This window comes from Macaca thibetana, chromosome 4 (genome assembly GCF_024542745.1).
Source record: "Macaca thibetana thibetana isolate TM-01 chromosome 4, ASM2454274v1, whole genome shotgun sequence".
Classification (NCBI taxonomy): domain Eukaryota; kingdom Metazoa; phylum Chordata; class Mammalia; order Primates; family Cercopithecidae; genus Macaca; species Macaca thibetana.
In genome coordinates this window covers 137,830,839-137,845,019 of record NC_065581.1, presented here as the reverse complement: position 1 = coordinate 137,845,019, position 14,181 = coordinate 137,830,839, and the positions used below count along the sequence as shown (strand labels likewise).

The 14,181-nt window shown below is 37.9% G+C and overlaps 1 protein-coding gene across 2 annotated transcripts in view; it reads right to left on the bottom strand.

Moving 5' to 3' along the window:
• Window positions 1–14,181, bottom strand: part of SOGA3 (SOGA family member 3) — a 64,536-nt gene that overhangs the window by 27,083 nt on the left and 23,272 nt on the right. For both annotated transcript variants that reach the window (XM_050788306.1, XM_050788307.1), the window contains one exon: window positions 1,560–1,631. In XM_050788306.1, coding sequence (XP_050644263.1) covers window positions 1,560–1,631 — 72 coding nt within the window. The remainder of the gene's footprint in view (window positions 1–1,559; window positions 1,632–14,181) is intronic.

Genomic DNA, 14,181 nt, shown 5'->3' with positions numbered 1-14,181 from the left:
AAAATGATACCATGGTCTTGGCTGTGAGACTCTCTGGGATTCTAAAAGTGCTGAGGTCTATACACATTCTGGTGCAAGTACCAGAGAAAACAGAGCAGGAATAGAGCAGGTACAGAGAGGAAAAAGGAAAATAATATACAGTTAATATGTTATGCTTTAAAAAATGTCTGAGATCAACTTTTTCAAATTTTGAATATTTAAAATCACTTTAGTTAAATTATCTATCGAATGTGAAAAAAACCTTGTAATCATAAAAGTATACTACAGTACCATAGAATCCAATGGACATAGTTTAAAGGTTAATATCCAGCCAAGTGCTTTTGGAGAGTCATAATGTCAAAGACATGTGACCCAGAACAACTACATCTTGAATAGGAGTTGGGTAAAATGAGGTTGAAACCTACTGGGTTGCATTCCCAGATGGTTAAGGATTCCGAGTCACAGGATGAGATATGAGGTCACCACAAGATACAGGTCATAAAGACCTTGCTGATAAAACGTGTTCCAGTAAAAAAGCCAGCTAAAACTCACCAAAACCAAGATGGCCACAAGAGTGACCTCTGGTCATCTTCACTGCTACAATCCCACCAGTGCCATGACAGTTTACAAATGCCATGACAACATCAGGAAGTTACCCTAGATGGTCTAAAAAGGGGAGGCATGAATAATCCACCCTTGTTTAGCATATCATCAAGAAATAACCATAAAATGGGTAACCAGCAGCAGACCTCGGGGCTGCTCTGTCTATGGAGTAGCCATTCTTTTCTTCCTTTATTTTCCTAATAAACTTGTTTTCACTTTACTCTATGGGCTCGCCCTGAATTCTTTCTTGTGTGAGATCTAAGAACCCTCTCTTGGGGTCTGGATCGGGATCCCTTTCTCTTGGGGTCTGGATCGGGATCCCTTTCCTTAACAATAGTGTCACTTTTATCCCAAATGTTTCCCCTTCCATTTTAAAATCTTCTTCATTACAACCATTGGCACCTCTTTTTACCTTGGAAGCAGAGCTAGTCTTTACTGTGGCTGTGTTTCTAAGGTTTTTAACAAGCCCATGTTGAGTACCTCTTTCAACTTTCATTTTTATTCCTTTGTCTCCTTTATTTTGCTTCTCCAATCACTGGTATGGAGAATTACTTCATTCCAGGGGTCTCTAAAGATATAACGAGCCTTTCTCTCCCTTCTGACTTCCCTCTGTAACATTCCTTTCTTTACTTTCTCCTGACACTATAGGAACAGCCTTTCTATTGACCTTATTAATTATAAAAGGACAAGATTAGCATCATGAGTATAGTTCTCAAATACAGCAGCGTATAAAGTACGAATGACATTTTTCTGTGTGCTTACAATGTAAAGCAATTATAATAGGGATATTACGGCTGGCTTTATTAGTAAATATCCTGATTTATACTGCCTGTATCCACAACTACATAATTGATAAGCAAATTTGACTTTGTTTTCCATAAGTTTATCTGGACATTATATCTATTTATAAATGTAGCTTATTATTATATGCACTTAGAGGTACTTGATGTACTAGTTGAAATTTTATTTCCACATACCTCTGTGGGAGTCTGTTGAGCCTTTTTTTCAGATTTTGGCAAATCTTTGCTTCCTCTTCTTTTTAAGGATAACTGAAACAAAGCACGAATATATTTAGTTGGATAAACTATAATTTTAATTCAATTTTATGTTTTTAAGTATTCTAGTCTCAAATGACAAAACCAAGACAAATAAAAAGAATTAGTTCAGTAATCATAAAAGGAGGAAAAGAATTCTAAACCAGATAGATTTAGATATATTTTTACTTTGGACTAGGATACACATTACAGTAGAATGTAGCTGGCAATTATTTAATTTGAGAAATACAAGAAACCTACTGTGAAAATACAGAAAAACAACAGACAAAATTTAGATTGTTTACTCAATATGATATATAGTTCAAATGTAAACAAATGCTTGTTAGCATTCCACATCACTGAAGGAAAAAAGTAAGTTATTATTTACAGTGTTGGGAGTTAGGTTGCTATAAGCTTATGAACGCACACTTTCAGTGAATTTATGAAGAATTGGAAGAACTTCATTCTCCCTTCACCACACATCACCCCCCTGCCCCTCCCCGACATGTGCAAAATGATAGGGCATGGTAAGGGTTGTAGTGAAATGGAGAAGGCATGCCCCATCTCAAGAAGCAGGTGGACCAGCCACAGCTTCAGCTCATTGTGTGATACAGGAATGTGGGCTTTTACAAGAGAAGCTGGAAATCTGGATTCTTATGTAAAATCTCCCACATTTTACTGGCTGATCCTAATTAAAATTCAAACTAACACTTTGGAAGTCAAAGAATACACAGCTCGTGCCAAACTGTTTCAAGGACAAGCATTATATGATCTCTGGTGCTCAGTTCCATTTCTCACACCAGTATAATGAAGGGTCTCTGTATGTAAATAATAATTATCCATAGATATGAATGTCTACCATATACTAGACATTGAGGGGGAGACTCAAAGTTCAATTAGATACTGCATCTACCATCAGGAGGCTGAAACTTAGCAGGGGAGGAGACAGAGAAGCATCACCACCATAAAAATAGTGCTTGCCACATGGCACTTGGTGAAAAAAATACTCGCCGAACTAATAATATATGAATATATGATACCAAATACGAGGTTAATAATATATGAATATAATATACCAAATACGAGGTTCTGAGGTCAAAGGGGTATAGACTGACAGTAAAAATAGGAAAGGCTTTTCCAAAGAGGAGGCTTCATAAATTTGCAAAGAAATGAAAGTTAAATTCTTCACATGTTAATTTCTAACCCATATCCACTGTTAAGTAAAGGCATATGTTCAAGCACAGAAGGCAGGGGAATACTTTTATGCAATTGCTTTCATTCAGTATGAAACCGAAACTACAGAGACAAATGAATAGCCCACGTGGTTATTCATTTCTAGTTCTTTACAGGAAGAAGTTCTTTCTGTTGCTTGTATAATCTTCTTAGAAAGGAAAGCTTGGGGACTGACTCACCATAACCAAAAAGTAATTTAGGAAATAATCAACAAAACAGTCCCAAGAATACCAAGAATAAAGTGAGCTAAATGGAGAAATCTGGAACATTCTAGGTAGGGGCTACCTACAAGAAGCATTAAATTTGTTTCACTAAATACTTATTGAATGCTTGTATTTGAATTCACTCCATTGTATGTTTATTTACTGACTACTAACACACTTCATAAGATAGCTGTGACACAATAATAATAAAACCAATCTTTGTTCTTTTGGGGGTTCTCAGCTTACTTGGCACAATCTGTTCAGTTTGGAATTCAACACAGTGTTATGAAAGCAATGATAAAACAAAAACAATATTAACTGTCATTGAGCCCTAATTCATGTCAACCCCTTCACATACGTTATCTCAACTAATTTTTAAACACTCCTTTTAGCCTCACTTTGCAGATGCTGAAACTAAAGTTTACAGGGGCAAACAAAAGTAGATGAATAAATTATCGAAAGCATCAGTTATCTCTGTGCTCCTCAGAACAGCATCATCAGTGTCACCCAGAAAGCTGTTGGAAAAGCACATTCTTGAGATTCATCCCAGACCCACTGATTCAGAGACTCTGAGGATGGGGCCCAGTGATCTATGATTTAATAAGCTAAAGTTTGCGAATGTCTAAAATCTATGACTTAATAAGCTAAAGTTTGCAAATGTCTAAAATTACTAGTAACAATAGCTTCAGATCTTGACCCAAGTCTTTCTGATATCTAACTGTTAGCTATTAGATCACTAAGGAGAAAGAATTTATCTAATCTGGGGCTGGAGATGGTGTGGGAAGCTAGGGATAATTTCCAAAATGAGCAACATCTTATCTAGAATCTGGTGCATGAGTAGCCAGCCAATGGAAGATGAAGAGGAGGAAAAGGGAAAAACAAGGCATTCCACACAGAAAACCCATTTCTGGGGCAGAAATTTCGTATGGATGTTACAGAGTGAGAGGAGAGGAGTGACATGAGATTTGCTGATGGCATAAGTCAGATCTTGAAGGACATTGAATAAAGATTGAATTTGATCTCATTCAGGTCAAATTATTGTCCTAGGGTCAACTTGGAGCAATAAATGCTCCTAATTGAGCAAGAAATGTCATAATTAGACGTCACAGAAGACATACAAAGAAGGGTGGCAGTACAAATGGCTGTGAGATAAAGAGATGACATGCAGGGATTTCGAGAAAAGTACGTTCTAGTTCTGGAAATGTTTTTTGGTCTTTGTGTTTCATTCATTTCACAGGTATTTAGTTTCTGGTCTATATGTGGTACTGTATATATGCCAAACACATATGACTAAGAAATATTGTACTCTTTCCCCAAAGAGCTAACTGTTTATTATGATAAAAGGATGATAAACAGTGGGCAGAACTAACTCAGGGCAATAAATGAAGAACAAGGGACTGAGAGAGCAAAGGAAGAAGCTATAATTCCAGACCTGGGGAATCAGAGAAAATCATCCAAGAGAACTGACTTTTGAAGGATATGCAAAATTTCAACAGAAATAAAACTGAACAAACTGTTTTAGGAGTAAAGATATAGAGAAATGAGTGTGCCTTTCAGATGCACTAACTCCTGAAAAGAAGTGATGGAGGTAGGGCCACTGTAGAGATGGGGTAGAAGAAGATGCAGAAAAGATTGAGGTCAGCTTGTGCAGCTGAGAAATTTAGACTTTATCCTGTGGGCAATGTTAAAATGAGACCTCTAAATTAATATAAGAGAAATGCTGAAATTAGGGCATTCTTTCCTAAGAGGCATTTTCTATTTCACTTTTATTAAATATCACTGAAGTGGGGTGTTAAGCTCAAATAAAGCTCTGAAGTAAAGCCTTCCCCTTGAATAAAGATACATTAGCTTTCCGGTGCCTTTAGGGCTGCTAGTACCTGTAAGTATCACATTTGCATTTTCAATAAATATTTCATCATATTTTCATATTCCAGTAAGTTTTTATTAGCTTTCTGAATCCTATGAAACAAAGATGAGACGTTTATATGTATAAAGAAAGTTAGAGAAATAACGTGAGTCCAAGTAGTCCCTTTCCTGTGAGGATGAAACTGTGTAACCTCCCCCCTTGTAGTCCTCCCCCACCATCATCCACTAAATCTTGTAACCTCTGCTAGGGGAGCAGTTTGGGAGGCCACAATGGAATCTCAGATTTTCATCTTTGCTGGCAAAGCAGGCACTTCTCTAGATGGTTCTCTAGATAAATATGTTGAAAACATTTCTTGTTCACTTCTTAATTCTTTACATTCCCAGCCTCAGCTTGTCCAAAAGAGGCTGCTGTTCTTTCTGACCATGAGAAGGCCAGGAATTAGAGAGTTTTGCCAATAATTATTTTTGCACAGCAATGATATAAAATGGGTTGTTTGTTTTCTAAAAATGTTTTGAGATTACCTTCCTTTTCTCAGTTGAAATTTACTCCACTTAAGATGTAGCATCTCTATGTTTTCAGCAATTAAACAACAGAGAAGAATGTGCCTAACATGCTACCAAAAGACGTATTATGCATATAGAAGTCTCCTATGCTGTTGATAAAATTAAAGAGAGATTCATTTGTGTGGTAATTAAATCAAGAAGGAAACTATAGACACATTAATATTTAGATTTTTTGAGCCCTAAATATGTGTCATGCACTTTTCTAAGCACTTTATATGTATCTACTCATTCAGACTGACAACAGCCTTATTGACACCATTGTCTGAAGCACACAATGGATTTGTCACTCAGCTAGCTAGTGTTAGAACCAGGATGCAAATTAGCCAGTTTCAGAGTTCCCACTCTGAACAACTACATTATACTGTTACTTCAAAGGAAAAAAGGTGCAATTTAGATAGCAGGCTTATATGATTTCTGAGCATATCTTTTATGGTAACAGAACATGACTGCAAGGTTTGGGGTACTAGGTTACATATATGACATATGTGCAGGAGTTTTAATATTTTCATCATAGGGATCAGCAGAAGTGACATACACCACTTACTGGTTCTTAAATCAATCAGTAAATACTGTGACTAACACTGGGAGGGAGGCCCAGGGATTGCCTGCTGGAAGCAAACTGAAAAAGGTAGGAGCTCTGTCTCCAACTTGTCTTGGAAGGGGACAGGAGGGGCTCTTGTTCCTAGAAGTCTTCCTCTTTTCCTTCTATTACATCCTTGACACTTATCCAGACAACCTGGCAGAGGCAGAACAGGTGAAGTGCCCAGAGAGCTTGCTTAGGTCGCATTCACTCTCTTCTCTAAAAGGGTGAGGAAGGATCCCAAGCTTCATACTAAGGCATGATCGTAAGGTCCAGAGGGGAATGTGGGTGAGGAAGAGGCACATGCCAGGGTGATCAAGCTGTGTCATTCTGTGCAAAATCTTTCAGTGGCTTGCCCTCTCACTCAGAGTCAGAGCCATGCTTTACTAAGGTATACCAGACCCTGACTACACACTAGATTTATTCTGGTAATGTTTTATAAAGACTTGACCAGATTTCAACCCAGACCAATTAAAACAGATTTTGGGATTGGGCCCAGACATTTTTTCAAAGCTCCCAGAGTGACTAGAATGTGTAGCTGGCTCTGTCAACCACCAGCCCACTCTATGTGGTCACCCCACCTGCCAACTCCACATCCCAAACAAGCCCTTCAACCTCATCTCCCACCACACTCCTCACTGCTTTCTTTGCTCTAGTGTCACAGGCATCCTTGCAGTTCCTCAAACATGCCAAGCATGCCCCTGTTTGGGGCCTTTGGACTATGGCTTCCTCTGCCTGCAACATTCTTCCCTCATACACTCTCATGACCTACTTCCATAGTCTCCTCAGGTTCCCTAATCAGAGAGACCTTCCCAGGCCATTTCATATCAAAAAGCAAATCCTTCCCCCATTCTCTTCCTCTGCACATTCCTTGTCTTCCTAATTCTGCTTTTCTTTTTCCCCATAGCTCCTCTAATCTCACCAACTGACTTGTATATTTGTTTGTTTCATGTCTGTTTTCTCATTCTGCAATGTCAGCTCCACAAGAGCAGGCTCCTAGAATTGGTCTCTGTTAGAGCTCCTGCTCTTAGAAATATACCTGACACAAAGTAGGTGCTCAGTCTATGTCAGTTCAATGAGGAAACAGCTACTGGAGCTTTATTTCTTACCTAGATTTGTTTTGGAAACAAATTTGTTTTGGAAGTGTTACTAAAAGTTGATAAATGATAAAAATGGGTAAACAAATAAAAGCCCATTTGAAAAGATCAACTTTAAAAGTAGACCTTTAAAAAGCTGGAATATAAAATGGAAAGAAGCTGGAAAAATAAAAATGTCTTAGGCTTTTCAACAAAAAGACTAAAGAGTAAAAATTGTATGAGCCGAAAAGTATTTAAAACAGGACATATCACATATAGCTGGCCCTCTGTATCTACAGGGTTCACATCTGTGGATTCAGCCAACCATAGATTGAATTTTTTTTAAGTACAATAATAAAAAGTAATGCAAACTTAAAAATGATATAGTAAAACCACTATTCACATAACATTTACATTGTGTTATGTATCATAAGTAATCTAGAGTTGATATAAAGCACAGGCATACCTTGATTTATTGAGCTTCACTGTATTGTACTTCACAGATACCACAATTTTTACAAATTTAAGGTTTGTGGAAACTGCAGTGAGCAGGTCTATTGGTGCAATTTTTCTAAAAGCATGTGCTCATTTTGTGTCTCTGTTACATTTTGGTAATTCTCCCAATGTCTCAGACTTTCTCAGTATTATTATATCCATTATAATAATCTGTGATGAATGATCTTTGATGTTACTCTTGGAATTGTTCTGGGGCACAATGAACTGCGCTGATATAAATTGGCTAACTTAAATGTGTGTGTTCTATCTGCTCCACCAACTGGCTGTTCTCCCATCTCTCTCCCTCTCAGGCCTCTCTATTCCCTGAGACACAACAGTATTGAAATAAGGCCAATTAATAACCCTATAATGGCCCCTAAGTTTTCAAGTGAAAGTAAGAGTCATACGTCTCTCACTTTAAATCAAAAGCTAGAAATAATTAAGCTTGGTGAGGTAGGCATGTCCAAAGCTAAGATAAACCAAAAGCTAGGCCTCTTGTGACAAACACCTAGGCCTCTTAGCCAAGTTGTGAATGCAAAGAAAAAGTTCTATAAATAAATTAAAAGTGCCACTCTAGTGAACATACAAATAATAAGAAAGCAAAACAGCCTTATTGCTGATTTGCAAAAAGTTTTAGTGGTCTGGATAAAAGACCAAACAACTCACAACATCCCCCAGGGCAAGGCCCTAACTCTTCAGTTCTATGAAAGTGAAGGAAGAGAGGTGGGGAAGCTGCAGAAGAAATGTTAGAAGCTAGTGGACGTTGGTACATGAGGTTTAAGAAAAGAAGCCACCTCCATAGCACAAAAGTGCAAGGGTCAGCAGCAAGTGCTGATATAGAAGCTGCAGCATGCTATTCAGAAGATCTAGGTAAGATGATTGGTGAAGGTGGCTACACTAAATAATAGATTTTCAATGCAGATAAAACAGGCTTCTATTGGAAGAAGACGCCATCTAGAACTTTCATAGCTAAAAAGGAGAAGTCAATGCCTAACTTCAAAGCTTCAAAGACAGGCTCTCTTGTTGGGGCCAATGTGGCTGATAACTTTAAGTTGAAACCAATGCTCATTTACCATTCTGAAAATCCTAGGGTCATTAAGAATTATGTTAAACCTATTCTGCCTCTGTTCTATAAATGAAAGAGCAAAGGCTTTATGATAGCATATCAATTTCTAGCACAGTTTACCAAATATTTTAAGCCCACTTTTGAGACCTACTGCTCAAAAGAAAGGATCCCTTTCAAAAGATTACTGCTCATTGATAATGCACTTGGTCAAACAGGAGCTCTGATGGAGATGTGCAAGGAGACTAATGTTGTTTTCATGCCTGCTAACACAAAATCCCTTCTGCAGTGCATAGATCAGGGAGTAACTTTAACCTTCAAGTCTTATTATTTTAAAAATGTATTTTGTAAGGCTACAGCTGCCAGGTAGTGATTCTTATGATAAATCTGGGCAAAGTAATTGAAAGTCTTCTGGAAAGAAATGGCATTCTAGATGCCATTAAGAATATTCATGATTGGGCCAAGTGCAGTAGCTCACGCCTGTAATCCAAGCACTTTGGGAGACTGAGGTGGACAGATCATGAGGTCAAGAGATCGAGACAATCCTGGCCTACCTGGTGAAACCCTGTCTCTACTAAAAATACAAAAATTAGCCTAGTGTGGTGGTGAGTGCCTGTAGTCCCAGCTACTCAGGAGGCTGAGGCAGGAGAATTGCTAGAACCCGGGAGGTGGAGGTTGCAGTGAGCTGAGATCATGCCACTACACTCCAGCCTGGGTGACAGAGCGAGACTCCATCTCAAACAAACAAACAAAAACACACACAAAAAATAATAGTCATGATTGATTGGAAAGGCAAAAACATTAACAGGAGTTTGGAATAAGTTGATTCTAACCCTCAGGGGTGACTTGAGGGGTTCAAGACATCAATTGAGGAAATAAATGCAAACGTGGTGACAATAGCAAGAGAACTACAAGTATAGCCTGATTGTGACTGACTTGCTGCAAGCTTGTGATAAAACTTTAATGGATGAGGAGCTGTTTCTTATGGATGAGCAAGTGATTTCTTGAAATGAACTGTATTCCTTGTGAAGATGCTATGAACTTTGTTGAAACGACAACAAAAGATTTAGAATATTCTATAAACTTCCTTCATAAAACAGTGGCAAGGTTTGCAAAAATTTACTCCAAGTTTGAAAGAGATTCTACTGTGGGTAAAATGCTGTCAAACAGCATTGCAGGCAATCTTTCATAAAAGGAGAGTCAACTGATGTGGCAAATAACACTGTTGCCTTATTTTAGGGAATTGTCATAGCCACCCCAACCTTTGGCAACCACCACCCTGATCAGTCAGCAGCCATCAACATCCAGGGAAGACCTGCCACCCAACAAGATGATGACTCGCTAAAGGCTCAGATGATCCTTAGGATGTTTTAGCAATAAAATATTTTAAAATTAAGGTACATACATTTTTTTTTTAGATATCATGCTATTGCACACTTAACAGACTACAGTATAGTATAAACATAACTTTTATATGTACTGGGAAACCAAACAATAGTGTGACTTGCTTTATTGCTGTGGTCTAGAACAGAGCCTGCAATATCTCTGAGGTATGCCTGTAAATGGGAATATGTGAATAAACCAGCCTGGGCAATACAGTGAGACTTTATCTCTACAAAAATTTTTTAAAAGTTAGCCAGTCATGGTGGCATGCAGCTAGTCCTAGCTACTTAGGAAGCTGAGCCAGGAGGATAGCTTGAGCCCAGGAGTTTGAGGCTGTGGTAAACTATAAACCCACCACATACTCCAACCTAGGTGACGCTAGACTCCAGCAAGACCCTGTCTAAAAAAAAGAAAAAAAGAAAAAAAAAAAAAAGTGGAGTCTACTTCTGTACCTCTTCTGAGCTGGCCTTGTGACTTGCTTTGACCTGTAAAATGTGGTGGCAGAAATGGCATGCTGGTTCTGAGTCTATCCTTGAGAGATTATACAATTCTGCTCACTCTCTCTTGGAAATCTGCTACCTTGTGTTTTAAGTCTGGGCTGGCCTGCTCCATGAAAAGTCATGTGGCCCAGTTGCTACTATTGCCCTAGTGAACAGCCAGTTAATCCTCAATGCAGAGCCTTCTAGCTGTTAGCTGACCATAAATACATGCATGGACCTACCTGAGACCAGAATGGACCACAGAATTATGAGCCACATAAATGTTGTTTTAAGCCACAAAGTTTTGGGATGGTTTGCTACGCAGCAAAAAACCACTGACACATCTACCAAACATTTTTCACCACTGGGATTAAAAAATACATTAAGCTAATGAATTTAGTTCATATTTATAAAAAATATCCCTTATTCAAATTCCATAAAAGCAAAAAAACGTGAATGTAAAAGGCTAAGAGGAAGAGTTGAGGTTATCAAACATAAGAAAAATAAAGCTTAATGTATTTTCCTTGTTTTTATTTCTCCCCTGCCTTTGCCACTATTTTGATTCCAGAAAAAAATTTTAATGAAACTGAGCTTAAAGAAATTATTTTTAGGCAGGGTGCGGTGGCTCACGCCTGTAATCCCAGCACTTTGGGAGGCCGAGGCAGGTAGATCACAAGGTCAGGAGATCGAGACCATCCTGGCTAATACAGTGAAACTCTGTCTGTACTAAAAAATACAAAAAATTAGCTGGGTGCAGTGGCGGGCGCCTGTAGTCCCAGTTACTCAGGAGACTGAGGCAGGAGAATGGCATGAACCCGGGAGGTGGAGCTTGCAGTGAGCTGAGATAGAGCCCCTGCACTCCAGCCTGGGCAATAGAGCGAGACTCCGTCTCAAAAAAAAAAATTATTTTATATCTTAGATCCACAGTAAAGATATGTTTATTAAACTATGGATGATAACAACAAATGCAGATATGTATTCTAATTCACTCTTGTTAATGGATTGGGTTCTAACCATTATTGCATTGAGTAATTAAAAGACATTTAGAAAATTATGTCTGGGTAGTGACCACAGTTCCTTAAGGCCTTTGTTTATAATTGAGGCAAAGAAAAAAACTGTGGCCAACATGTATAAAGTAAAAGGATGAGCTGTCCAGTCTATTCTACACTGCATCTCAATCAGCTTCGAACTCATTAATGCAGTGAAATTAGCAACATTGTTCTATCAGGTTTAGAATCTTGTAAGAAATATGCTTGAATGTGCCATTACAAGATGGCAGGACAATAAGGGGTGGGCATTATGTGAGTGTTTAAAAATTGTTCTTTACACAATTACATAATTAAGATATTTCATAACACAAATTTAAAGGTCAGAGTATTCATTAATTTCCAAAATGCACTAATAGGATGTAGAAGCAAGTTTCTGAGGGTAATTCCCGGACTAGGTTAAATGTGATAGCCCACAATTATGCTTTAAAATTTTTGGAATTAGTTACCAAATTTAAAAATGTAAACCATTTACATTTGAAAAATCCAAATTTCCAGTTTAACTTGAAACATTTGAAGAACGGGTAAAGTTGGGTTGAGATTATGGCATGGCAACACTGGGTTAAAATTGAATATTAAGACATACACTCTCGGCTGGGCACGGTGGCTCATGCCTGTAATCCTAGCACTTTGGGAGGCTGAGGTGGGTAGACTGCCTGAGCTCAGGAGCTTGAGACCAGCCTGGACAACATGGTGAAATTCTGTCTCTACTAAAATACAAAAAAAATAGCTGGACAATGAGATCACTTGGACACAGGAAGGGGAACATCACATACCGGGGCCTATTGTGGGGAGGGGACAGGGAGGAGGTATAGCATTAGGAGAGATACCTAATGTAAATGATGAGTTAATGGGTACAGCACACCAACATGGCACATGTATACATATGTAACAAACCTGCACGTTGTGCACATGTACCCTAGAACTTAAAGTATAATTAAAAAAAAAAAATAGCCGGGCGTGGTGGTGGACACTTGTAATCCCAGCTACTCGGGAGGCTGAGGTACGAGAACTGCTTGAACCTGGGAGGTGGAGGTTGCAGTGAGCCAGGATCATGCCGCTGCACTCCAGCCTAGGTGACAGAGTGAGATTCTGTCTCAAAAAAAAAAAAAAAAAAAAAAAAAAAAAAACACACACAACATACGCTCTCCAGTTGGCCCCATCACTTCCAATATAGACAGCTTCACTCATTCATATACACTGCTTGGCCCCTAGTGACACCGGAATGTTCAAACTCTGCCCTGGACTGCTAAGGTCATGTATGTGGAAAGAGTCCAAGAAACACAACCTTCCGTACAGTGCCTTACAAGAATCTTTCCTACACTACCTACACCCTACCTGTGTTTTCCCGGTAACCAGGAGCTTGCTTCTCTATGAGGCAGGTGATGCATTCCCTTTACAGATGTCTCTAATGAATAACAAAGTCTTTATTTTGATCACAAATCTACTTAAAGTAAAAAACCACTTAAAGTGATTTTAAAAATCTAATTTATCTTCTATACGTGGTACATCTCTTCAAACATTGGAAGAGAGCAATCACATCTCAAATATTTTCTTCTTCAGGCCATAAACACTCCCCAGTTCTTTCAAACATTCCTCGTATAATATGAATTAGTACCTAGTTTATGATCAACTAAACTTCCTAAGCCTTTTTTTGTGTAAATACCTATGAATGTATTTCACTCCTCTTGTATTTGTGTAAATTAAAAAAAAAATCAAATTTCAAGACATTGCATTAATTCATATTAAATTTCATTTTGTAAATTCAGGTTTATCACTCTAGTATGTCGACAACATTTCGATTTTTTGTTCTATCCTTGCTTGTATGTTCCTTGGTTCCTAGTAAGAAGAATCCTGCCTAGATATTTTTTAATTAGCATTGAGTAGGTATTTACTAGGGACATAATTGAACTAAGCTGAAAAAAAAAATCACAAAAAGAAAGACTGACTTAACTTTTTGTTACAAATGTATGAAAACATCATCAATAAAGCATGACAATCACAACTTCTGTAATCTCTGTCCATGTACCATTAAGTAAAAATCATGAATAAAGTAAGATTATAGAATATTTTCTCTGCAATCTTAAATGGATTAAAAAAATTTTCTCTTCATGATTTGATTCTATATTAATTAGCTATTCTTGGGGATAGTTGATCTTCTTTGGCCTTTTCCAATTTTTATGATAAGGAGAGTAGAGACAGAAGTAATTAGCTTTATTTTAAAAATTGAGAGTACATTTAAAAGGGCAAAGAACAAAGTCCATCTTTTAAAAGCAAGTAACACATCCATGAAGTGTGTTTGCTTATGTGTACATTCACAGAGCAAATGTGCATAAGTGTATGTGCCTATGTGCATGTGTCTGCATTTGAAAATTGTATATGTATGCTGAAGCATATATGTGTCTGTGAATGTGTATATATGTATGTGTTTTAGGTTCTGAAAAGAATTTCAGCGCACTTTAAAAACTACTTAGCAAATTCTAAAACAAAAGGGTAATCAGAATCTCTGACATCTCTATCCATATACCAAACAGGTAATTTTGAAATGTATCACAAATATTAGAAGACATGCCCACT